The sequence below is a fragment of the Lampris incognitus genome, chromosome 18 (genome assembly GCF_029633865.1).
Source record: "Lampris incognitus isolate fLamInc1 chromosome 18, fLamInc1.hap2, whole genome shotgun sequence".
Taxonomy (NCBI): Eukaryota; Metazoa; Chordata; class Actinopteri; order Lampriformes; family Lampridae; genus Lampris; species Lampris incognitus.
The window spans coordinates 14,717,632-14,741,434 of NC_079228.1; the positions used below are offsets into that span (position 1 = coordinate 14,717,632).

Sequence of the window (23,803 nt, forward strand, 5' to 3'; positions counted from 1 at the left end):
CGGAGACAATTTTAGCTCCCTGCATGCTTTTCAGTCCAGTCCACAGTTTGGTGCTGCGTTTCGGGACGCTGTGAGGACTAGTGCAGAGTTAGCGAGGGCCGGTGTAGTGCCGTCCTCCCATAGGTTCCCCGTGGAGAGCTGCTACAGCCAGGGTGGCCATGACACAGCCAGGGTGGCCATGACACAGCCAGGCTGGCCGTGATACAGCCAGGGTAGCCATGACACAGCCAGGCTGGCCGTGATACAGCCAGGGTGGCCATGACACAGCCAGGGTGGCCATGACACAGCCAGGGGGGCCATGACACAGCCAGGGTGGCCATGACACAGCCAGGCTGGCCATGACACAGCCAGGGTGGCCATGACACAGCCAGGGTGGCCATGACACAGCCAGGCTGGCCGTGATTTGCATCAGTGTGGGGCTATCATGAGTCTGCTCGGCGAGAGGCGCCACTGGAAATAGTGATTGACTCAGTCCCTGTTTGTTTTACGTGTACATGCTTACAGTCGTGCAAGGAGCAGGCGTGCCTTGTTTGCACCTTTGCCGGGTTAACACGAGCACGAGAAGCCGAGAGACACGCGGAGAGAGGAAATCAGGACGGAGGGAAGGAAGGAAGAAAACAGGTTTTGCTAAGGTGGATATGAGCCAAAACGAAAAAGAAAGTGATAGCTACTTGCGTTCCTATCAGGCCTTATCACGCGGAATGGTTAACTTTGACACCAAGTTCGGGTTCGTGTTTTATTTGCTCTCGTTGCTGAAGGAAACCCGGAGGCAGCACGTATTGATCCGTTCGCAAGAGAAAGGAATTTATCACGTTATAAATGTGTGCATTCGGAGACATGTTATTTCGTAATCTATAAATCATCTCACAGCTTCTCCAGAATCATTTGATGATGCCCTGCGGAGTTCAGCAGGCTGAGCCAAGACGTTGTTAAAGGCACAGTTCACCCAAAGTCTAACATTTTCCCTCTAACCTGTGGCGCTGTTTATCCATCCAGGTCGTTTTGGTGTGAGTTGCCGAGTTCTGGAGATATCGGCCGTAGAGACATCTGCCTTCTCTCCAGTACAATGGAACTGGATGGCGCTCGGCTTGTGTTGCTCAAAGCCCCCCCCCCCCAAAATACATCTGAAAAACTCAACAGCAACGTCTCTTTCCAGAAATCATGACCCAGTTACTCAAGATAACCCACACACCTCGTCGTGAGCAGTTTCATGGGGGCGTAGTTTGATCTAAGAAAATAGTTCCTACATGAAACTGGACACAACAAGGTCTGTAGTGCACTACGTAGCGCTTCATGTAAGAGGAGAAACGTGTATTGTTGATTTTGGGGCGAACTGTCCCTTTAAACGGTTGAACAGTGCCAGTGTCATGGTAGGAGTGTGCTTGTGACTAGAAAAGCAGTTGAAATCCCCAGAGGCCATAGGAAGCGAATGAGAAACGCCATTGTCTCCCTTAGGAACTGTTGTCAGAGTGCCCTCGAGCAAGGAATTGAACCCTCAAGTGTGTGTGTATGTGTGTGTCCAAACTTTCCTCCCCTTCCAACGACTTCTCAAAGCTGATGGGTCTGATGAAGAATGTGCTCATCCTGGTTTAATAAAAGTTGGAAAAGAAACCAGAAGCAACCACTGCGATAGGCCTGAACAGACTCACCTCCTCACCTGTGACATGCAGGCGTTCGATATCAAGCTTGCAGAGGGTTTGCTAATGTCAGTGCTGCAAAGATATAGTCTGTACACAATGAACTCTACCTGGCTCTGTGTCAGTGTGTGTGTCAGTTTGTGTCAGTGTCTGTGTCAGTGTGTGACTGGGCTAATCTCACTTGAAGGAGGCAGGAGTCTTAAGCAGGCCATCACCTGGTAACCTACTCACACACCTCTCTCTCTCTCTCTCTCTCTCTCTCTCTCTCTCCTCTCCTCTCCTCTCTCTCTCTCTCTCTCTCTCTCTCTCTCTCTCTCTCTCTCTCTCTCTCTCTCTCTCTCTCTCCCCATTTGTCATCCCTTTGTTTGGCTGTAAGCGCGTTAATGTCCAAACTGGCTGCGGTCCAATCCTCGTAGCCGGTGGCCAAGAGAACGAGGAGAGAGAAAGAGAGGGAGGAGGTGGAAAAAGGGAGAGACGTAGAAAGAATAAGATTTTGTTTAGGGGGGGGGGGGGGTTGGGAATCCACGTCGGGAAGAGGGATGGGTGCTGAAGAGTAGGACCAGGGAACACGGCCGGTTCTAGCCGTGTGGTTATAGTGTGCTCGGGGAAGGGAGAGCCTGTGCCAAGCGGCCTAGCCGTTTCCAGGTAGGAAGTTATCAACAGGCCACGTCTGTCAACAAGATGCATGGCTCAGACCCTTCAGCCCTTATCAGTATGGGTCAAGCTGCTGAGGAGAGGAGCGGGGGCATGGACTGAGTTGAATCTCAGACAGCGGCTTTATATGGAAAGCGGATAGTCCACCTCCGATCAGCCTCTATATTTTCCAGTGCCTTCAGCGACGGAGGAACTGCAGAACAGAGAGAGAGATATGAGTTAGTGTGGTTGGTGCAAAGAATTTGACAAGATTTTAATAGCGCCACACACAGCGTGAACTCGGGAGATGGTGCATTGGGTGACACCCTCCCTTGAACCTCCCTATGAAGGGGGGGGGGGGAGAAATGGCGCACCCATTACAAACTACAGTTAAAGATTATGTCCCCAGCAGGCTGTAGTGCCCCGTAGTGGGAACGCCTGTGTGTTCGAGAAGGGCGCTGTGCGGCAGAAGCAGCCTCTCGGGTTGCAGGGGAATGCATTTGATGTCAGTCACAATGGATCTCTCTATCTCTCCGGTTAGCTGGAGGGTGTATCCTCAAAACTGAACCAGCCGGTTCGACACAGCTATAACATGAAAAATATTGTCTTTTATAACACCTTAATGTAAATTTTGTGTGTGTGCGTGTGCGTGTGTGTGTGTGTGCGTTAAATCCAAATTGGATTTGTGAGTGTGTGTAAGTAAAACTGGCAAGTCACCTCCCATTGTTATCTGACTTCTTGCAACTGTTAAGTTTAGGTCTGTACGCCTACTGTTCCAACAGACAGAATACACAATGGCTAATCAGTACACACACACAAAATCTCCCTCTCACCCTTTTTCGGGTGGTGTGTGTCTTCCTCAAGCTCGGGTCCTCTACCAGAGGCCTGGGAGTTTGAGGGTTCTGTGCAGTATCTTAGCTGTTCCTAGGACTGGCTCTCTTCTGGACAGAGACCTCAGGTGTTGTTGCTGGAATCTGCTGGAGCCACTCTCCCAGTTTGGGGGTCACAGCTCCTAGTGCTCCTATTACCGCTGGGGCTACTGTGGATTTCACCGTCCACATCCGATCTAGTTCTTCCCTCAGCCCTTGGTATTCCTCTAGCCTCTCATGCTCTATCTTCCCGATGTTGCCGCCGCTCGGTATACTGGGAAAATTTTAATAGCATACGCTTCCAAATTCGGATGATAGCTAGTCAGAAAATTGGAAAAGGAGCAGATGGGCAAAGTGAGCATGGTATTTTAAATTGTTTTCACCAAAAAGAAAAAGAAAAATCTGTTCCTACATTTCACTCTTGTGATCCCTAATGTATCTGCTCAGAAACACATGGCTAATTGGCTAAATGTCACCCGGAGCCATGATTCACGAGGCTTCTTCAAACGGTTCAGCTCCGGTTTAATTCAGGCCGAGTCCAGGCACCCATAGATGCTGGACGTTCCCTTTACTGCACCAAACTTGTTTTTTAAAAAATAAAAAATATGTCTCTCTGGCACGGTCATCTCACAGCAAGAAGGTTCTGGGTTTGAGCCCTGGGGTAGTCCAACCTTGGGGGTCGTCCCGGGTCGTCCTCTGTGTGGAGTTTGCATGTTCTCCCCGTGTCTGCGTGGGTTTCCTCCGGGTGCTCCGGTTTCCTCCCACAGTCCAAAGACATGTAGGTGAGGTGACTCGGCCATACTAAATTGTCCCTAGGTATGAATGTGTGGGTGTGATGGCCTGGCGGCCTGTCCAGGGTGTCTCCCCGCCTGCCGCCCAATGACTGCTGGGATAGGCTCCAGCATCCCCTTGAACCTGAGAGCAGGATAAGCGGTTCGGATAATAGCTGGACTATGTCTGACTTTCATTTCTCTTTCATATTCCCTTACAGTATAAAGAATATACGCTTTCATCGCCCAGTGATGTGATTCTCAGAAATGATGAGCCTGTTTCATGGCCAGAGCACTTCATGCATCTTTAGTTATGTCAACAGATAGCCAGGCCAGGATGGTTCACATCATCTGGAGCCAAGAAGGGCTCCTTAGAAAAACCTCACAAGAAAAACTGTTGACCCGTGTTTATAAAGTTTAATAGAACATTATGTGCACATACTATATACAGCCTGACGCAGTGACATATAAACACAACTATGACTAAATATGTTCGTCGACGACCTTTCTTACATGACTAAGATAGATACACGTGATTATTTATATCTGTGTGAAAACGACTTAAGATGAGATGATGGAAAAAAAGAAAGAATTTTTTTTTCTCCCTGTTAAAGGTTTTTTTTTAGGGAGTTGTTCCTTATCTGATGCGAGGGTCTAAGGACAGGATGTTGTGTCGCTGTAAAGCCCCCTGAGGCAAATGTATAATTTGTGATATTGGGTTACACAAATAAAACTGACTTGACTTGACCGTGACTGCATCGACGTGCAATGTTGTCGACGGCAAAAAGACGAGACTAAAATATACTTTAAATATATTTACCGAATCCTGTCTTTATTATTTTCCTCGACAAAAAGAGGAGACGAAATACTGACTGCTCCCCCCCCTACTAAATGTACTTTTAGTCACGTCTGCCGTAGCTTCTAGGAGCGCTCGTTTCGTTTTCCGTGTGAACGTTTTATCGCCGTACGAGACACGGAGCCAGCTGTTACCGTTAACACGGAGCGACCAACAAAGCAGCACCCACCCCTGAAAACAAACGAACCCTCCGTGCCGGAGCGAGCAGGCGGACTGGAGCCGCTTTCGTGAGACGGACGAATGAATCGGGGTTGAGAGGATGGTGTATATGTCGTCAACTGACATAAATAATAATTTCCGACAAAAGACAACGAAGTAAGTAGCTAGCAAAAGCGCTACGGTGGAGCTAAAAGGTTTTTTTTTTAAATTGCCGTTAGTGTTATTTTACCCACCCAGTTCATCTAGTGCTGTATATTTCAACACAAAGAAACTGAGGTAGTTTAACGTCATGGTGGTGACGTTATGTTTTAGCTAACTAGTAAGGCTGCGGTTAGCGCGGTCGCCTCACAGCGAGAATGTCCCGGGGTCTAGTCCAACTAGGGTTGCCAACCGTTCCTTAAAATAAGGAATCGTTACTTATTATATATATATATATATATATATATATATATATATATATATATATATATATATATGTGTGTGTGTGTGTGTGTGTGTGTATGTGTATAGTGTAAGGCACATTATATTTGTTATACCTGCGCCGCCCCGTCCATCCAACCCCTGTCCCCGTCCCTGTCCCCTCTTCCTTATTTCCATTTCAAGGACTCGGCAACCCTAAGTCCAACCTTGGGGGTCGTCCTCTGTGTGGAGTTTGCATGTTCTCCCCGTGTTTTTAGTGGGTTTCCTCCGGGTGCTCCGGTTTCCTCCCACAGTCCCATGACATGTAGGTCAGGTGACTTGGCCATACTAAATTGTCCCTAGGTATGAATGTGTGTGTGTGTGTGTGTGTGTGTGTGTGGAACCCTGTGTGATGGTCTGGCAGCCTGTCCAGGGTGTCTGCCCGCTTGCCGCCCAATGACTGCTGGGATAGGCTCCAGCATCCCCTTGACCCTGAGAGCAGGATAAGTGGTTTGGATAATGGATGGATGGATGGATGGATGGGTAGTAAGGCAGTGGTGTTTCATTATGTAGGCTGTTTTATAGCGTACCGGTGTTTTTCATCAGATAATGATAAAAGGTACATTTTATGTGAAATAAGTGACTAAATGACGAAAAAAAAAGATTGGCTAGACTAGATTGACTGAAATGTTCAATACAATGTAATAGCTAAAAGAGATTAAAATGTTAGCAGTTTTCATTGACTAAAACTATACTTAAACAGTTATGTTTTCTTTGACTAAGATAAGACTAAAATACTCAGACTTGGTCGATTAAAACTTGACTTGAAAACAGGACGAGGTTGACTAAATATTATAAAAACTAACAAGGACATTTGACACAGGACTAAGACTAAATAAAAAAAATGGATGGATGGATTACATTTATATAGCACTTTTCCAACTGACAAAATTAACTAATGTGCACGGAGCAATTTTTGCATGTTGGAACATTTGATGCCTATTCACAGCACCCCCTCCCAGAAAATAGTTCCAACATTCCTGCAGGCACCTGGATGATGGGGCGAGGATCCACTCACACACAAAGGCCGACTAATCGTAGTGTTTGTTGTATGGGATGGACTGTGGCACGAAGCTTGATGTCACCTTCAGATCAGGTTTCAAACTGAGTCATTGGAATTGTTGTTACACAACAAAGCGGGAAGCACCTGGGTTCACTTTGTCAGAACATGACGTGACGTCCAACAGGCGCCCTGCTTTTTAGTTGTTATCTCCACTAGGCGGAGGTATTGCGTTTGGTCGTGCATTTGTGTGTGTGTGCGTTAAATCCTAGTTAGATTTGTGAGTGTGTTTAAGTAAAACTATCATGTCACCTCCCATTGTTATCTGACTTCTTGCAACTGTTAGTTTAGGTCTGTACGCCCTCTGTTCCAACAGACAGAATACACAACGGCTAATCAGTACACACACGCCATGCACGCGCATACTACTGGACCTGTCAGCCTAATATTTGCTGTGCATGGTTATGACTGTATGATGAGGAACCTTTGGTGGTTGTGGTGATTCAGAGCCTGTGAAAAACATTTGTTCTCCATACCACCGCTCCCTCTCTCCATTCACTGTAGCTCGCATGCCGCTTTCTGTCGCTGCCCGATCTGAGTCAGCCGTAGATGTGAGTCGCGCATTGTTGACTTAGATCGGGCAGCGTCATTGTCAAAACATGTATGTGAGTATGAGTCTGGAAAGTAAACGAGAATTTGAACGTGTTTCACAAGTCAGCAAATCATTCACTGCTGATCTCAGCACAGGAGGACTGGAGGAACACGGGATGAACCAAAAGTAATCACCTCTGCCCTTATTTTCATATTATAATAAAGCTGGGTAAACCGTTTACGCTTGCGCATGCGCGACTGACATCTATGGTTGACTCAGATCGGGCAGCGACATGAACAAAAGTTATTAAAAGAATTTTGATAATCCAAAAAATGTGAACATTATAAAGGAACAACTTCCTCTAGGTTGCAGTCAAAACAGGAAGTGTTGCATGCTCTTGTCCCTGCTTGCTGCTAGTCACGTTATTTTTTCCTCCACCGGCATTATGCGAAGACCCGCCCCTACTCTGCCTTTCATTGGCTAGGCCTATCCTACAGAGGCCACGAGTACTAGCCAATCAGATTCAGAGTAGGGTGGGTCTAGGGCGGTTCTAGCCAATCAGATTCAGAGTAGGGTGGGTCTAGGGCAGGTCTTTGCAAAATGTAGGAGGGGAAAAAAACAACGCAAGATTCAACTGTAGATGTGAGTTGCGCATGCGTGAGTGTAACTGGTGTACCCAGCTTTATTATATAATGAAAATAAAGACAGGGTTCGGGTTAGACCCAAATGGTCGCATAGCAAATTTCTCTTTGGAAAGTGCAAATTCATATTACACTTGGTCACATTTGTGTGACAGTCCGCGTAGGAGGCTGCCCATCCACCTACTGACAGGCAAAATATTTTAATTATATTGATTTTTAGCTTGGGTGCTGCTCATTCACAATCCCCCCCCCCCCCCCCATATTTCCCATTTAGTCGACTTGGGCGCTGTGCAAAATCTTATAATGACAGGAAAAACACTGTTTTTTCCTGTCTGAGTGTGCGTGTGTCTGTCCACTGCTACTCTCGCATACTACCGGGCCTGTCAGCCTGGTCATTTTTGTGTACAGTTATGACTGTATGATCAAGGACCTCTTGTGGTTGTGGTGATTCAAAGCCTTTGAAAAACCCGTTTTATACCACAATTGAGTGCTAACTGCACTGGAGAAGAGGAGGTGCTCTTCTCCAGAGATCTGCGCTTTACTCTCTAGTTGTTGTTGTTTTTCTATCCCTCCTCCTTTTTCTCCCCCGTTTAACAAAAGTACACACAAGTATATGTTCTGCACTCTCAGATATGTCCATGTAAAGACAAACTGTCATACGATGATGCCGTTTCCCATACTGTAAAAAAAAAAATCTCCCAAAACAGAATCACATTTACACTACGAATCCAACAGAATCCGGCTGTCATTTCACCATTTTGTACTTTAAACAAACGGGGAGCAAAATGCAGCAGCTGAGGGAAATTGAGGGCAACACACAGATGATTTTGGCCCCAGGTTATGCGGCGGAGGAGAGCTTGGCGTCTCATTGTGGTTAGTTAGATATGTGACACGGGCACAATATACAGCTGTTTATAGCTTCCGAATGGAGGCAAACTGCAGAGCTGGCTTTAGTCTCCTCGCCCGAAATGATGTCTCACACACACACACACACACACACACACACACACATATATATATATATATATATACACACACACACACACTCACTCACTCACTCACATGCACACACACACACACACACATATTATATATACACACACACACATACCACAACCAAAACCTGTGATTATACACACACACACAACACACACACCCTGTAATTATGTACAGTGACGCACCACTGCCCACCATACCATGAAATCGCACTTAAAATATCAGTTCCTAAATTTCCTGCGCTGAGGTGGAGAGGGAGATTGTATGTTGCCGTTACAGGATAAACATAGATGGCACCCATATAAACACACACACACACACATAAACACACACATGAATGCACAACAGTCAAAGCATAGACGACGCCTAACTTGCTTGTGTGTTTTACCTAAAACCAACAAACGAAGACTAACAACAGCCCTCGTGTCTGCACCACTGAGTGTGTGTTGTGTTGTTGTTGTTGTTGCCAGCGGTGGTGGTGTTGAGGTGTGTGTGTGTGTGTGTGTGTGTGTGTGTGTGTGCCTGTGCATAGAGGGCTATTAAAGCAATGCCACTGGAAGAAATGGCGCTCATGGGGTCGCCATAGCAATGGGGTGTGTGTCTGCATACTTTTGTGTGTGTGTGTGTGTGTGTGTATCGGGCCAATAAGTGTTGCACACGAGGATAGAGTGAATGTTGGAAGTTAGCCCTGTGATGAAAAGTGGCGGGCAAGAGGAGAGGAAGAGAGTTAAGATGAGATGTGTTGGGTAAGAGGAGAGAGGAAGGGGGGGGGGGTATGCTGGCACTGGGGTCTGTAGATCCAAGTCTTCCAGCCAACAAAGACAAAGGGGGGATGAGTGAAGACAAAGGGGGAGAGGGGGGATCAAGGGAGGAATAGATAAAGACAGTAGGAGCCAGAGGAGGAACAGACTGTTTTGATGTTGTATTTTAGGTTGTTTATTTGGTGTTACATAACACCTCTGCTTATATAGTTACAGGCCGTTTGTGCATATATATGCCTCAGTGTGTGTGTGCGTGTGTGTGTGTGTGTGTGTGTGTGTGTGTGTGTGTGTGTGTGAAAGTGGTTACCTCTCACCAGGAGATGGGAATTTCTGCGAAAGGCAGGGGTTGCCCATAGCAACAGACTTGATCATCACACAAACACACACACACACACACACACACACACACACACACACACACACACACACACACACACATACACGTATGCACAAAGAATCCCACCATGGTTACACTGAGATGTCTTTTCAGCACTTTCGGAGTGTTGGTGGAAAAAATCAGTGGGCCCTCATATGAAAGACACTCAAGCACTGCTTGCACAGACTCACACTTACAGATGAGGCGCTAAGCACCCTGTCAGGCTCCCTCTTGGTGTGAGGCGCCCCATCTCCTGAGTTTGTGATAGCTCAGAGCGTCCACGAGTCAGTCTCATTTCTGGAGGCGCATAACGTTTCAGCTCCACCTCATCGTGTTGAGATGTGATCGGGCTGGGATGGCTGGGTTTCTAGATGCCATTATGCTTTTATTGGCTTTTAAAGGCATCGGGTTTCCTGTGTCTGGAGCCGGGGAGGAGCCGACCAGTGTCACAATTAGCATCACAAAAGCTGGGAGAAGAGGTTGCTGTGCTGGCCCTCAGGACGGGATTAAGATGGTGGAGGAGATAAGGTGGTTTTGGAGACATTTCAAGTGGTCCTCTTTCCCTTTACCTGCCGCATGATTGTTTTCTTTTGTTTCGCAGCCAAGGCTGAGCCAACATATTGTGGTTTGTACAGACTGTAAATTTGGATCTGAGCACAGAAGGCACAAAATGGCTGCCATGTACCTCTTAATGTTGGACCCGAATCAATAATCAGGTTTAATTTTTCATGTCTAAAACCCGTGAAGATGGCATAATAAAACATTCAGTATTTTTTTTTAATTTGTCGATGACTAATGTTTTGTATAACACTATCCATTGTCTCTAGAAGAAGTGTGAGTTGTGGTCTAGTCTTTAGCGTAATTACAGCAAATGGTAGGGGCCCCAAGGTCTGTTTACCCTGGCATAGCTGATTTTTCATTTTTGTTTCATATCAGCTAATCCATTTTGGATCAGGCTGAAAATGTAAAATAAGGGAGGCAGGCTGATAAACAACCTGCTGATAGCTGAAATTAATGATATTGCTGATCTGCTCTGATGCAAAACAAAAAACAAAAATGTTTCATCGCTGCTGCATGGAAGGAAAGGGAAAGGGGGGAACAAATCGGGAAAATAGCTTATTTGCCACAACCAGACAGCACAGCACTGGCACACTTAGCTAAAAATTAATATATAAAGGAGAAAGTGTACGTATAGTATAAATATCCAATCATAATCACAATATTTTGCAGACGCTGTGAAAGAAGCTAATGTGTCACCTTTATTTTGATCAGTAGCAGCGCAGACACGTTTTTTCCACTGCTACTGTTAGCAGGTAAGCTAACAGAGGACACATGATATTTGTGTTTGTTTACAGAGATGTACTGTTAACCAATTTAATGAAAAAAGTTTCCCAAACCTCATACCGAAATCGTGTTTAATTCCATGATTATTAGTGTTAGGAAATAATGTAAGTTAGGCCTACATTTAGCGACGCATATTTACGACTGTCGTCCTCAGTAATATTCATGAGCTGGCCTTTGAGTGACAGGTACAAGCGAGGGTGGGCGGGGTTTCATATTTTGATGATTTGATCTGATTTGCTATATGTAAATAAATGTGTCTGATGACGTCACGAGTTTAAAAAGCTCAGCTGACGGAAGCTGAACTAGCGAGGGCTCTTTTAAAAAAGAAAAATAGAAAAACTCTGCCTCCATCCATCCATCCATTGTCTAAACCGCTTATCTTGCTCTCAGGATCGCGGGGATCCTGGACCCTATCCCAGCAGTCCTTGGGCCAGGATAGGCTCCAGCATCCCCGTGACCCTACTCTACTTATATATTTTTTTCAGCTGAAATACACAGTACAAAATGCATGACGATTCAAGTAATAAGTGATGTTGAAATAGTTTTTCAATTTCGTTCCGGCTTCAAGTTGATGCCTTTGGTTTGCAGATGTGTGTTTAAACATCACAGGGATGTGGAATTGAGGTCAAGGAAGAGATGAATGAAAAGCAGAGATCAGTTCCAAAATGACCACAGCTGAGGTCATTCAGCTCAGAAGGGTTCAGCCCAGACGACCTTTGACTTCTCACCGGACCCTGACACAAGGGTCATTGTGCAAGCTGTCCACTCCTCTTGTTCCCACAGGCCTGTGTGAACTAGGCATGGATGTCAAGCTGAATGTTTTCATATTCCCTCTTCAGTAACATATTCTACAAACATGTTGATCTATTACTGACTTCCATAAGCGTCCATACTTTATGCTGGGAGATGTTAATGGGGATATAACAAAACAAAGATGTGATTGTTTATCCAAGCCAAAATTATTTGTATTGTCATTTTTGCAAACGTTGGGGCAACTTCTGGTGAATCAAAATGCAGTTACATTTTTCTATTGTTTGTTCTGCAGGGGACACCCCCCCCCCATTTTTTCTCCCCAGTTGTACCTGGCCAATTACCCCCCACTTTTCCGAGCTGTGCCGGTCACTGCTCCACCCCCTCTGCTGATCCGGGGAGGGCTGCAGACTGCCACATACCTCCTCCGATACATGTGGAGTCGCCAGCCGCTTCTTTTTACCTGACAGGGAGGAGTTTCACCAGGGGGCCGTAGCGCGTGGGAGGATCACGTTATTCCCCCCAGTTCCCCCTCCCCCCTGAACAGGCGCTCCAACCGACCAGAGGAGGCGCTAGTGCAGTGACCAGGACACATACCCACACCCGGCTTCCCACCCGCAGACACGGCCAGTTGTGTCTGTAGGGACGCCTAACCAAGCTGGAGATAACACGGGGATTCAAACCGGCGATACCCGTGTTGGTAGGCGACGGAATAGACCGCTACGCTACCCGGACGCATTCTAGGGACATTCTAGAACATGCCGCTGCTGCAAGCATGCTGGAATTCTTTGCAAATACCCCTGGTGGGGGTCCCAGGACCCCACTTTGGGAACCGCTGCATAAGAAGCTGTACATCACTCATAATGTCTGCACACAGTAATTGGCACTTGCCCTCATTCAAAGGCTTTGATGTTTCTCTGCCAAAATTTCAGCTTTAGATCAGCCACCCATTAACAATGTCTCTCCATAGACTGAGAAACAAGCAGATGCTACTCTATCCCCCCTAATGGTGTCTGTCTCGCTCTCTCTCTCCCACACCCGCATCCTCACAGACAGCCGCACTCATGCATGTCTGCGTGTTGGTGCGTGTGTGTATGCATTTAATCTGACAAAGTGGTCTCTCTTTCAGATGAAATGACAAACAGCTATTTGTTCATTCATGACAAATAACTCTGATCTCGCTAATCTCTCTCTCCCTCCCTCTCTCTCTGTCTTGCTCTCTCTCTCTCTCTCTCTCTCAGGGTCAAACTTGGTCTCCCTTTATAGATGACGAGGGCTCCTCAAGGGACGAGTTCTATGATGATGAGGATCTTTTCTCAGGCTCCGGCTCTGGCTGTAAGTGTGTGTGTGTGTGTGTGTGTGTGTGTGTGTGTGTGTGTGTGTGTGTGTGTGTGTGTGTGTGTGTGTGTGTGTGTGTGTGTGTGTGTGTGCATGTGTGTGTATGTGTGTTTGTTTAGGTTGTTTTTGTATTTCCTACTCTGACCATGCTTGACTCTCTGGCGTTTGATTCTTTAAGAGTTGACGTCTGCAGGGTGTCCGGGTAGCGTAGCTGTCTATGCCTACCAACATGGGGATCACCAGTTTGAATCCCCGTGTTATCTCCAGCTTGGTTGGGCGTCCCTACAGATACAATTGGCCTTGTCTGCGGGAGGGAAGCTGGATGTGGGTATGTGCCCTGGTCGCTGCACTAGCACCTCCTCTGGTCAGTCGGGGCACCTGTTCAGGGTGGGAGGGGGAACTGGGGGGAATAGCGTGATCCGCCCACGCGCTACGTCCCCCTGGTGAAACTCCTCACTGTCAGGTGAAAAGAAGCATCTGGTGACTCCACATGTCTTGGAGGAGGCATGTGGTAGTCTGCAGCCCTCTCCGGATCAGCAGAGGGAGAGGAGCAGCGACCGGGATGGCTCAGAGAGCTAGGTGATTGGCCGGGTAAAATTGGGGAGAAAAAGGGAGGAAAAAAAAAAGAGTTGACATCTGCTGGTTTTTCTGTCTGCTGGTCCTCAGGTACCCCACTCCCCCATTACTCCATTATCAGACTGCAGTCTGGTCACTTTGCTCTCTGGCCCTGAACACGCGATAAAACACAAAACAAACACACATTCAGAGATAGTGTGTAAAAACAACATTGTCAGATGCAATCCACATACGTGTGTCTTGAAACGTGTTCAGTAACACATGCACACACGCATTCAAGCAAGCAGGGGCGATGGCCAGATTCCACTAGATTAAGTCATCCCATTTATTCTAATAAGATTATTGACCCAGATCCCATGAACCCACGCACACCAGCCACTGGGTGCACCTATTAGCAACCGTATGTCTGTGTTGGAGCTATGCGCTTTCTGAGTCTGTAGGAATTACCTCCTTAACCTAAATCACATTTGGCTAATTCAGGTTGATTGTCTGATCTGGTTGTTGAGGCTTGAGCAGCGTTCTTCCTTATTAAGCATGACTCATTGAGGGCTGCCCTCGGTTCAGACACTGCGCTAGTGGCAAGCTAACTCCAAATAAATTACTATTCAGGGCAGGCGGAGGCACCCCCCCACTGTTGAAACAGCAGCCTGGCAAATTGCTTCGTCTCAAACTGTGATATGCAACCATCAGAATCCAAAGGAAAAGCTTATTTCAAACAGATTGAGGCACGTTTCGTGCTGCTGCTTCTGAACTTGGCATTTTCTGGTGTCTGATGTGTTTAACAGAAGGAGCATTGTTCAGGGCCATATTTAGATATCCTCTGTAGCTCTTCTGTCAGCGTCTGTTATGTCTTTGTCCCTATAAATTGAATTTAGTTCTTATTCAACCCAAGGAGCTTCTTTGTTCTTACAGAATGAGGGGCGGTATTATAACATTATGAGATTTCAGGGGAAAATGAATCACTCAACACCTCCCCATTGTACTTTCCTCTCCTCTCTCTCCTCTAACACTATCTCTGTCTCTGTCTCTCTCTCTCTCTAACACTACCTCTCCCTCTCTCACCAGTTCCAGAGGTGAGTGTGAAGCCTACGTCACCGGGCGTGTCCTTCACAACAGAGGAACCCCTCCCCCTCTCCACCACCCAGGCCACTGGCCCCGCCCCCTCTGCCCCACCTGCAGCCGAGCCCAGCCCCAACCCAGACCCCACCGGCACCCCACAGCCCACCGAGGCTGAGGGCGAGAGTGGCGCAGAATGGGTGAGGGAGAGGGAGTTAGAGAGGGAAAGAGAGAAAGATACGGAGAGGGAACGAGAGAGGCAGTGGGAACTGGAGAGGGAAAGAGAGAGACAGAGAGAAATGGAGAGGGAGAGAGAGAGGGAGCGAGTGCGAGAAATGGAGAGGGAAAGGGAGAGAGAGCGAGAGCGAGAGAGAGAAAGGGAGCGCGAACGAGAGAGAGAGCGGGAGAGGGAGAGAGAACGTGAAAGAGAGAGGGAGTTGGAGCGGATCAGGGCTGCTGCCGCTGCCCAGACCACCGTCATCCCACAGTCCACTGCTGCCGTTCCCATGGCGACCAACAGCCCAGCAACCAGTCCTGCTGAGAGCGCGGTGCCTTCCAGTGGTCTGGATGACATGGGCACCACAGAAGAAAACGAAGACGTCTACCTGCCCCCCGAACCCACACCGTCTTACCCAGGCTATGATGTGGATACCACCACAGAGGAAGACATGGCAACCACAGCAAGAAACATCCCTGAAACCACCACAGCTCTGCCCACCACCACGGCCGCCACCACCGTTAAGACCAGGGTCCCCTCTCGGCCCAGGGTGCCTATCACGACAGCCACTCAGACACTACCAACAGAAAGAAGCACCCGCCCACAGAAGCCCACAACCCCACAGGTGGGATTCATTTTCAGTTTACCAGCCATCAGCACCTTCAGCCTGTTTTCATAACATAGGCATTTTAATTATTTACAGGCTATGGTCAGCTCTCTAATTGATATGCTTTTGTTTGTTGCAAGGGTCTTGTCTGGAAGTATGATGCATTTGGTTTTCTTCAGTTTTCCGGATTGCAATTATGCTGCCAATTTTCTTATGAGGGCTATATATTGGACAAAATCAGATTTTCCACCAGTCAAAACTCAACAGTGGTTCATTGTTTGCTGGTTCTAGGCAAGCATGTGCTATGGAAAGTTCTTTGATTTGTTGATTGGATAATTGTCAGTACAGGAACTCCATGTTACAAATATTATAACTAATTATCCTCTCTTTTTCTTTCTTTCCATTTCTCTCTTTCTGTCTCTCTCTCTGTCTTCCAGGCCCGCCCAGAGGAGGGTAATAATGAGGTTGGGGCCACGGGAACCAGTGGAGACTTTGAGATCCGTGAGGAAGAGCGCCACAATGACCTTGGCCGTGGCAGAGGCCAGGAAGTTGGGGCGGAGCCTGATCTTATTGGCAACACAGTGGACACAGGAAGTTCTGCTGCCCAGTTGCCCCAGAGGAACATCCTGGAGAGGAAGGAGGTTTTAATAGGTAGGTTCAACTGTCAGTCAAATCAGACACAAGATTTGGAGGTGAATCCAGGATGTCTTGTTAACATCAGAATATATAATGTTTGTTTTGTATTGTCTGTCTGTCAATCTGTCTGTCCACCTGCCTGTGTGGTCATATAATAGTACATTTGTCTTTTTGACTTTGTTCAATTCTTCCTGTCTGCATTTCCATCTATCATATTCCACCTGTCTGCCTGGCTGTCAACAAAACCAATAGGTAATAATTCCATTAGGCTGAGAGATTACATTTCCCCCTGCCCCCATGTAGTCTCCCCTCTCCTTCTGGGAAGTGCCATGATAAACTGGCATTACTTTGCATTCATGCTGCAAAGATTTATTATGTTAAGTCAATCGGCTTCTTAGCCTCATTTGACCCTTGGAGAACAAGCAATCTTCTCCTTGGGCTTTTCACCCCCTCCTTTATAGCCTCTTTCATCATTTTTCCTCTAGCTAAATCCAATTTCCTTTTAAGAGCCCCCGTTTCTACATCCCAGACAGCTGTTGTTGAAAATTAGGGAGTAGCTGACTTGCCTGATCTGATTGGCTCTTTGTCTCTCCTTCAGCTGTTCTGATTGGTGGGCTGCTGGCGGTGGTTTTCGCTGATTTCCTGGTCATTGGTAAAGAGCAGGAAGCAGCAGACTTTAGACTAGAATATCTGCATGATAAAACACATAGCAACACATTCATACTTGTATATAGTCACAGTACTCACTCACTGTGTAAGTAAGTGAGTGTAATATGACACCACATTGCATATGGCAGTATGGCATCTCATCTGGTGCACGCAGTAGTGTACCATGGGGTTTCAGTCGGGGCCTTCAGTAATGAACTGCACCCCCTCCACACACAAACACACATTTCTCATATGGGTGCCGACACAGCCAACACAGCCACATACAAAATACACTACTGCATCAACACCAACAAGACAGCCGATCTTAAACAACCACAACGCACACCACTGTGCACTATAGCAGCTATTGCAGCATCACCATCAGATCTTCCTTTATGTCACTCAGCAACCAGATTGCACACGCACACCACTTGGCACAAAACAAACAAGTTTCCATAGTTGATGTAACAGTGTTCACCATTCCCTTGCACTACTTCAACAAATTTAATAAAGCATAGCCACAATATAATGTTGTCATGGACCGTGCACACCAGCCTGGAGTTTAAGATCCACCTCACTGGAGTGACTCATGACAGCCTTCTCTCGCAAAATTCATCGGGCGATTTGGTCTGTTTGGGAGAATGTTTTAAAAAATGCAGACGAAGGCACAGTAGAATCAGATCAACCACAAGATCGTCAGTGAATGCGACGGCCATTGCGTTTTACCCGGCCTATTACCCCACTCGTACGCGCATTCCGGTCGCTGCTCCGCCCCCTCTGCCAGAGGTAACACGGGGATTCGAACCGGCGATCCCCTTGTTGGAAGGCAACAGAATAGACCGCTACGCTACCCGGATGCCGGCCATTGCGTTTTCCATCAGCACGTAGCTTAGTTTGCTCACACCACGCTGAAGGCTCAAGCCCAAAGTTGACGACGACAACGGGGGTCGCTTATCCACTTTGTGAATGCCCGGAAGATGCCGGGATATTGTCCCACCCACAACTCAACCAAATATAAATATCTAAGACAACTGTCTAAATAAAACTCATGCCCGCATTGACTTGAATTACACAGGCATTCGTTACAGCTACTGAAGGTCCTGGCAGCGGGGAGTCACTGATTCACCCAGATACCATCGGAAGAAAAATTGTGATTGGTCCATTTACCGTTCTGTTATATTAACCCACTGTTTGCCAAGACATATTAGTCCAAGTTAATCCAAGGTTAAGATGATCCAGAAATTACTATTTCTTTCAGAGAATAAAACTAATGAAAAATAAAAAAAATATTAATTAGGAGCACAAAAATCTTTTCAGTATTTTTTTTTTCTTAGGCCTTCACTGAATACCTTGAGGGCCCAGAGGGGAACACCCTCTGGGTGCACGTTCTCATTGGCAGCAGTGGGATAAACAATGTCGAAAACCTCCCACACGGGTAGGCGTGCAAGCAAAACCAGGCACGCCTTGAGCGTTTAGAAGATAATGAACACTCTCCTCGCAGGTCTGGCGCTGATACCAATTAGTTTAATGAGGTAATGCTTAGCACCGTAGCAATACACATTCCAGCGTTTATCTTTTTTGTCATTAGCGTCACACAAAAGGAGCTGATGAGCGATGAGTGTCAAAAGCAGGCGGAGGAATACAGCTGCTCTCGTGCTGGATGTACCAATCTCGTTGGGCTAAACTATGTAGTACTGCAGGGTAACAACTTAGCACGAACTTGTTGGCAACGTAGAACTTGTGTTGGCACAGTCCGGCTCGTCAGTCTTCACTTAGCAGCTTAGTGCTAGTGATGCTGTGTTAGCTTTGCTTTGCATTTAGACTAGAAGTGTGTTGGGGCAGCTAGTGTTGTGACTGTGTCCTAACACAACAGGACATAATGGCATGTTGGTGTTTGTCCCCGTTCCTGTGTATTTCCCAGTGTTTGTAGGAACTAAACCACAGCATTTCTCTCGGATGTTTTGAGTGTTTTGACTTTATGACCTCCCACCCTCTCTCTCTCTTCTCTCTCTGCCCCTCTGTACCCCCCCCCGGCTCCTCCTCCTCCTTCCTCCCCTCCCTCCCTCTCAGCTGTGATAGTGGGAGGCGTGGTGGGGGCACTGTTCGCTGCCTTCCTGGTGATGCTGCTGGTGTACAGGATGAAGAAGAAGGACGAGGGAAGCTACACGCTGGAGGAACCCAAACAGGCCACCGTCACCTACCAGAAACCAGACAAGCAGGAAGAGTTTTATGCATAACACCCATGCACACAAAGTCAAAGCAGAGAGACCTTCACACGGAGGGGGAGGGAGAGCGAGCGAGCGAGCGAGAGAGAGAGAGAGAGAGAGAGCGAGCGAGAGAGAGAGAGGGAAAGATACTCTGTGCCCGGCCCCCTTTCTCCTGCATCCCCCTCGTCACTCCCTCCTCATCCCTCTCTTTTGCGAGAGCCCCCCCCCCCCCCCCCGCTCTCTCTTTCTCTCTCTCTCTGTGGACTTGGAACATTCTTTTAACTAAAACAAAAAAGAAGAAAAAAACCCCCAACAACCCCCCCCAAATATATTCTGAAAAAATAACCAGAAACACATACACACAAAAAAAAAAAAGGTTTTTAAAGTAAATGTTGTTATTAATATTCTACGGATTCTCATGTTCTGATGTAATGATATGATTATTTTGTAAAAAAACAAAAACAGAAAAAAGAAAAAAAAACGAACAAACAGAAAAAAACCACACAAGCTCTTAACCTGTGTTCCAGCACAAAAAGTTCTTCTTTTTCATGGAGCAAATGAGCTAAGGAAAGCAAAGAGAGAGAGAGAGAGAGAGAGAGAAAGAGGTGAGGGGTGGAGAGAGAGAGAGAGAGAGAGAGAAAGAGGGGGGGGTACTTGAGTACGACACAAAGGAAGAAAAGAGAAAAAGGCCAGACTCCGCCCCTCACCCCCAAACACAGCGAGTTGTCTGATTGGCCGCATAGAGATCCAGGTCAAAGGTGAGAGGAAAGGTCTCTATTGTGCCTTCCATCCTCTTGGTGCAAACACACACACACAGTCATACACACACACACACACATATGCATGCACACATCTATCCATGCATACACCCTTATAAACTCCCTCACATGCACAGACTTGTCTCCCTTTGCTGGTGGCTCTGACCTCCCTCTCTGTGCTCGGCCAACCAGAAAACAGCGCTTAACCCTCGATGTGTTCTTGTTCTACGTCAAGGGACTGCTATGGCAACACGGACTGGTTGCTAGCGATGGATGCTCCCGCTAACACAGAGCAAGTGGCCTGTCTGCTCCTCTATGCTGTACAAAGATTAGTAACGGATAGTAATAATAATCAGTAATATATCAATGTTTTGGGCTGGCTGGTGAATAATATTGAGTAATAATAATAATAATGATAATAATACGTCAATGGGAGGATGTGTATTTAGCAGTTTAAAAAAAAGTGTATATGTAAATATGAGCATATCCTTTCCGTCATCACACTAACCGTCTGCATGACCATAAAGAGTTTTTATTCATTACATCTGTCGTCACCTAGATGAGCTGTGCTCTCGTCAACCACACACACACACACACACACACACACACACACACACACACTCACACACACATCCAGACATAACCTGCTGTGCATTTAAATACACAATACTGACTAAATATTCTGTAAATCATATCATTGAATACACATATCAAAACATCGTCATCATCATCAATCATCACCTTCATCGTCATCATCATCGTTCTCACTAGTGATATGAGTCAGGTCAAGTGATTTCAGTACGTTATTGATTAGTTATTGATAAGTTGCTGGTTGGTTGAAGTTTGGTCTGTCTATGTAAAAGCACAACTGTGTGTCCAGTCATCTCATCCAGTCACCTTGCATGCTTCACTTTCTTTTTTCCTCCACCATTGGTTGTCTACTTGGGAACGGGGGGTGGGGGACTCGGGGGTGTTGCGAGGGCCTTTAATGAAAACGGAAGTGGAAGTTGCCCCTGTGCACTCTTGATTTACGGTCGGCCTTTACCCTGATCAAAAACCCCTGACCTTTCTCAGTTCGGTGGGAGATGTCGAAACTGACTCTGGATCAGCGCTCGGACGGGAGCAACTTCGTCCCACTGAAGGAGTCGGAGGCTCTGAGGGAGAATCGCGTCGGGGGCCTGGGATTAGGGTTGTGGGGTGGGGGGGTTGGGTGGGGCGGGTTGGGTTGGGGTGGGGGGGCTGCAGGAGGGTTGTGCTTCTATCTAAGAGATTGTAACAATAACCACACCAGTGTGACTGGGCTAGTAGCTTCTCTTCTATACTCAGTACTGTAGAACAAACTGCATGGGAGTCAAACTATACCTGTGTGTGTGCGTGTGTGTGTGTGTGCGTGTGTGCGTGCGTGTGTGTAAAATAGAGGACTGTGCACAAGGTGGAATATCTGCCTCTTCCATATATTGGCAATCCCACCATTTTCATTTGATGTGTACTACACCTGCCCTCTTGTGTGTGTTTGTGAGCATGTCTGTGTATGTCAACACCTCAATCAACCCTTATACCTGTGTGTGCGTGTGCGCGCGTGTGTATGTGTTAGCGTGTGTGCGTGTGCATGTGTGCGTGCATGTATGTGTGTGCGCGCGTCACTCGGTGTCCTCTGCCGTTTAAAGCAGCCGATGCCTCAACTATTTCACACCAGACTCTTGTGCACGCTGACGAGCCTGTGTGTGTGTGTGTGTATGTGTGTGTGTGTGCGCGCGCATGTGTGTGTGTGTGTGTGTGTGCGCACGTGTGTGGCGTGTAGTTGCTCCACACGCTGCTGAATGTGGAGGAGTCAGACCCTAATAGTGGCTTTCCCACACACACTGACTGTGTCTTTGACTGTCTGTCTGTCTGTCCGTCTGTCCGTCTGTGTCGCTGTCGTGAGACAGACACCACGCTACTTTCTCACGGGCAGGACCGGTCCTGATACGTACTGTCTTTTCTAAAGTAACTGTCAAAAGTGTAAACATGTGTTTGTACCCATCTAAGCCTGCGTAGCCAAAAAAAAAGAAAAAAAGAAAAAAAAGAGGTGTATTTGTGGGTGTGAGTGAATTTGTGCGTGTGTGTGTGTGTGTGTGTGTGTGAGAGTGTGTATTTGCAGGTGTGAGCATGTGTGAGGCCCCATGGCGGCTACACTATTCTCTGTTTGCTGTTCCCCATCCTGTTTTTATACATTTGCATTTTTTTAAGGCTGAGTTTCTGTCATTTGGCTGAGTGAGCGGGAGGAGGCCGATCCTCCACGCCACCGCCCTGTCACTAATCTGCCACTCTGTTCCAAATAAAAGACCTGATTGGGTAAAAAATCTGTCTTCTCTGTCCTTTCATTGATTATGTGAATAGGGAGCTCCATCAGGGCCGGTGATGAGATCCCGATAAGATAAGATAAGATAAGATAAGATAAGAAATCCCGGTAAGATAAGACGATAAGATGCCGGTGATAAGTGCCCAAAATCGACCAATGTTCTGCTCTCAAGACAGCGTTGGAGCGTCCGGGTAGCGGCGCGGTCTACTCCGTTGCCTACCAACATGGGGATCGCCGGTTCGAATCCCCGTATTACCTCCGGCCTAGTCGGGCGTCCCTACAGACACTATTGGCCGTGTCTACGGGTGAGAAGCCGGATGTGGGTATGTGTCCTGGTCGCTGCACTAGCGCCTCCTCTGGTCGGTTGGGGTGCCTGATCGGAGGGGGAGGGGGCATAACGTGATCCTCCCACGTGCTACGTCCCCCTGGTGAAACTTCACCTCCAGGTGAAAAGAAACGGCTGGCGACTCCACATGTATCGGAGGAGGCATGTGGTAGTCTGCAGCGACCGGGACAGCCCGGAAGAGTGGGGTAATTGACCGGATACAATTGGGGAGAAACAGGGAGAAAGAAATCCAAAAAAACAAAACAAGACAAGTGTTGGAATTGACCTTAACCAAAGGAAGTGATTCGAAGTACCCATGTCACAACCACAGAACCCCCTCTCTCTCTCCAGTCTTCTTCTTGTGTAACGTGATAAGCTGTAGTGAAAAACGCTGCTGCTGCTTGATTTTACCACACCTACCTTTGAAAGAGGACTCTTCTCTTGTACTGGCGTGAGGTAAGGCTTGACTCCTCCTGCAATTCACTTCAGTCTTGCTTCCGCTTTGATTCAGCAGATAAGCTGCAGATAAAGGTCTCTGCGCGGGATCGAAACATAGTTTGGGGACACGCGTTTGAAAGAACTCACGAGCAGACTTGTGTTATCGCACGCGGCGTTGGCTTGGCCTACAGTCCACTGGTGACTGACGTTACTTGTCACCCTGTTCGTGCAGTGTTAGGGAACATTGCTTTAAAAGCAGCTCATTATAAGGCGTCCGCGTGGCGTAGCGGTCTATTCCGCTGCCTAACAACACGGGGATCGCCGGTTCGACTCCCCGTGTAACCTCCGGCTTGGTCGTGTCTGCGGGTGGGAAGCCGGATGTGGTTATGTGTCCTGGTCGCTGCACTAGCGCCTCCTCTGGTCGGTGGGGGCGCCTGTTCGGGGGGCGAGGCGAGGCGAGGCGAGGCGGGGCGAGGCGGGGCGGGGCGGGGCATAGCGTGATCCTCCCACGTGCTACGTCCCCCTGGCGAAACTCCTCACTGTCAGGTGAAAAGAAGCGGCTGGTGACTCCATATGTATCGGAGGAAGCACGTGGTAGTCTGCAGCCCTCCCTGAATCGACAGAGAGGGTGGAGCAGCGACCGGGACGGCTCGGAAGAGTGGGGTAATTACAATTGGGGAGAAAAAAAGGGAGGGGGGGGGGAATAATTCATTACTTTATTACTTACTGCTGTTGAAAATAACTTGTTACATTACGGCGTTACTTATTGAGAAAAGTAATGCGTTAGAGTCCTTTAGCGTTCCCAAAAATGAA

The 23,803-nt window shown here is 47.4% G+C and overlaps 1 protein-coding gene across 1 annotated transcript in view; it reads left to right on the top strand.

Annotated features, from left to right (window-relative positions):
- sdc3 (syndecan 3) overlaps positions 1-21,070 on the top strand; it is a 35,212-nt gene extending 14,142 nt beyond the window's left edge. Inside the window, exons 2-5 of the mRNA XM_056298482.1 lie at positions 13,085-13,178; positions 14,823-15,655; positions 16,075-16,288; positions 18,992-21,070. Coding sequence (XP_056154457.1) covers positions 13,085-13,178; positions 14,823-15,655; positions 16,075-16,288; positions 18,992-19,158 — 1,308 coding nt within the window. The 3' untranslated portion in view covers positions 19,159-21,070. The remainder of the gene's footprint in view (positions 1-13,084; positions 13,179-14,822; positions 15,656-16,074; positions 16,289-18,991) is intronic.
- The last annotated feature ends 2,733 nt before the right edge of the window (positions 21,071-23,803 follow it).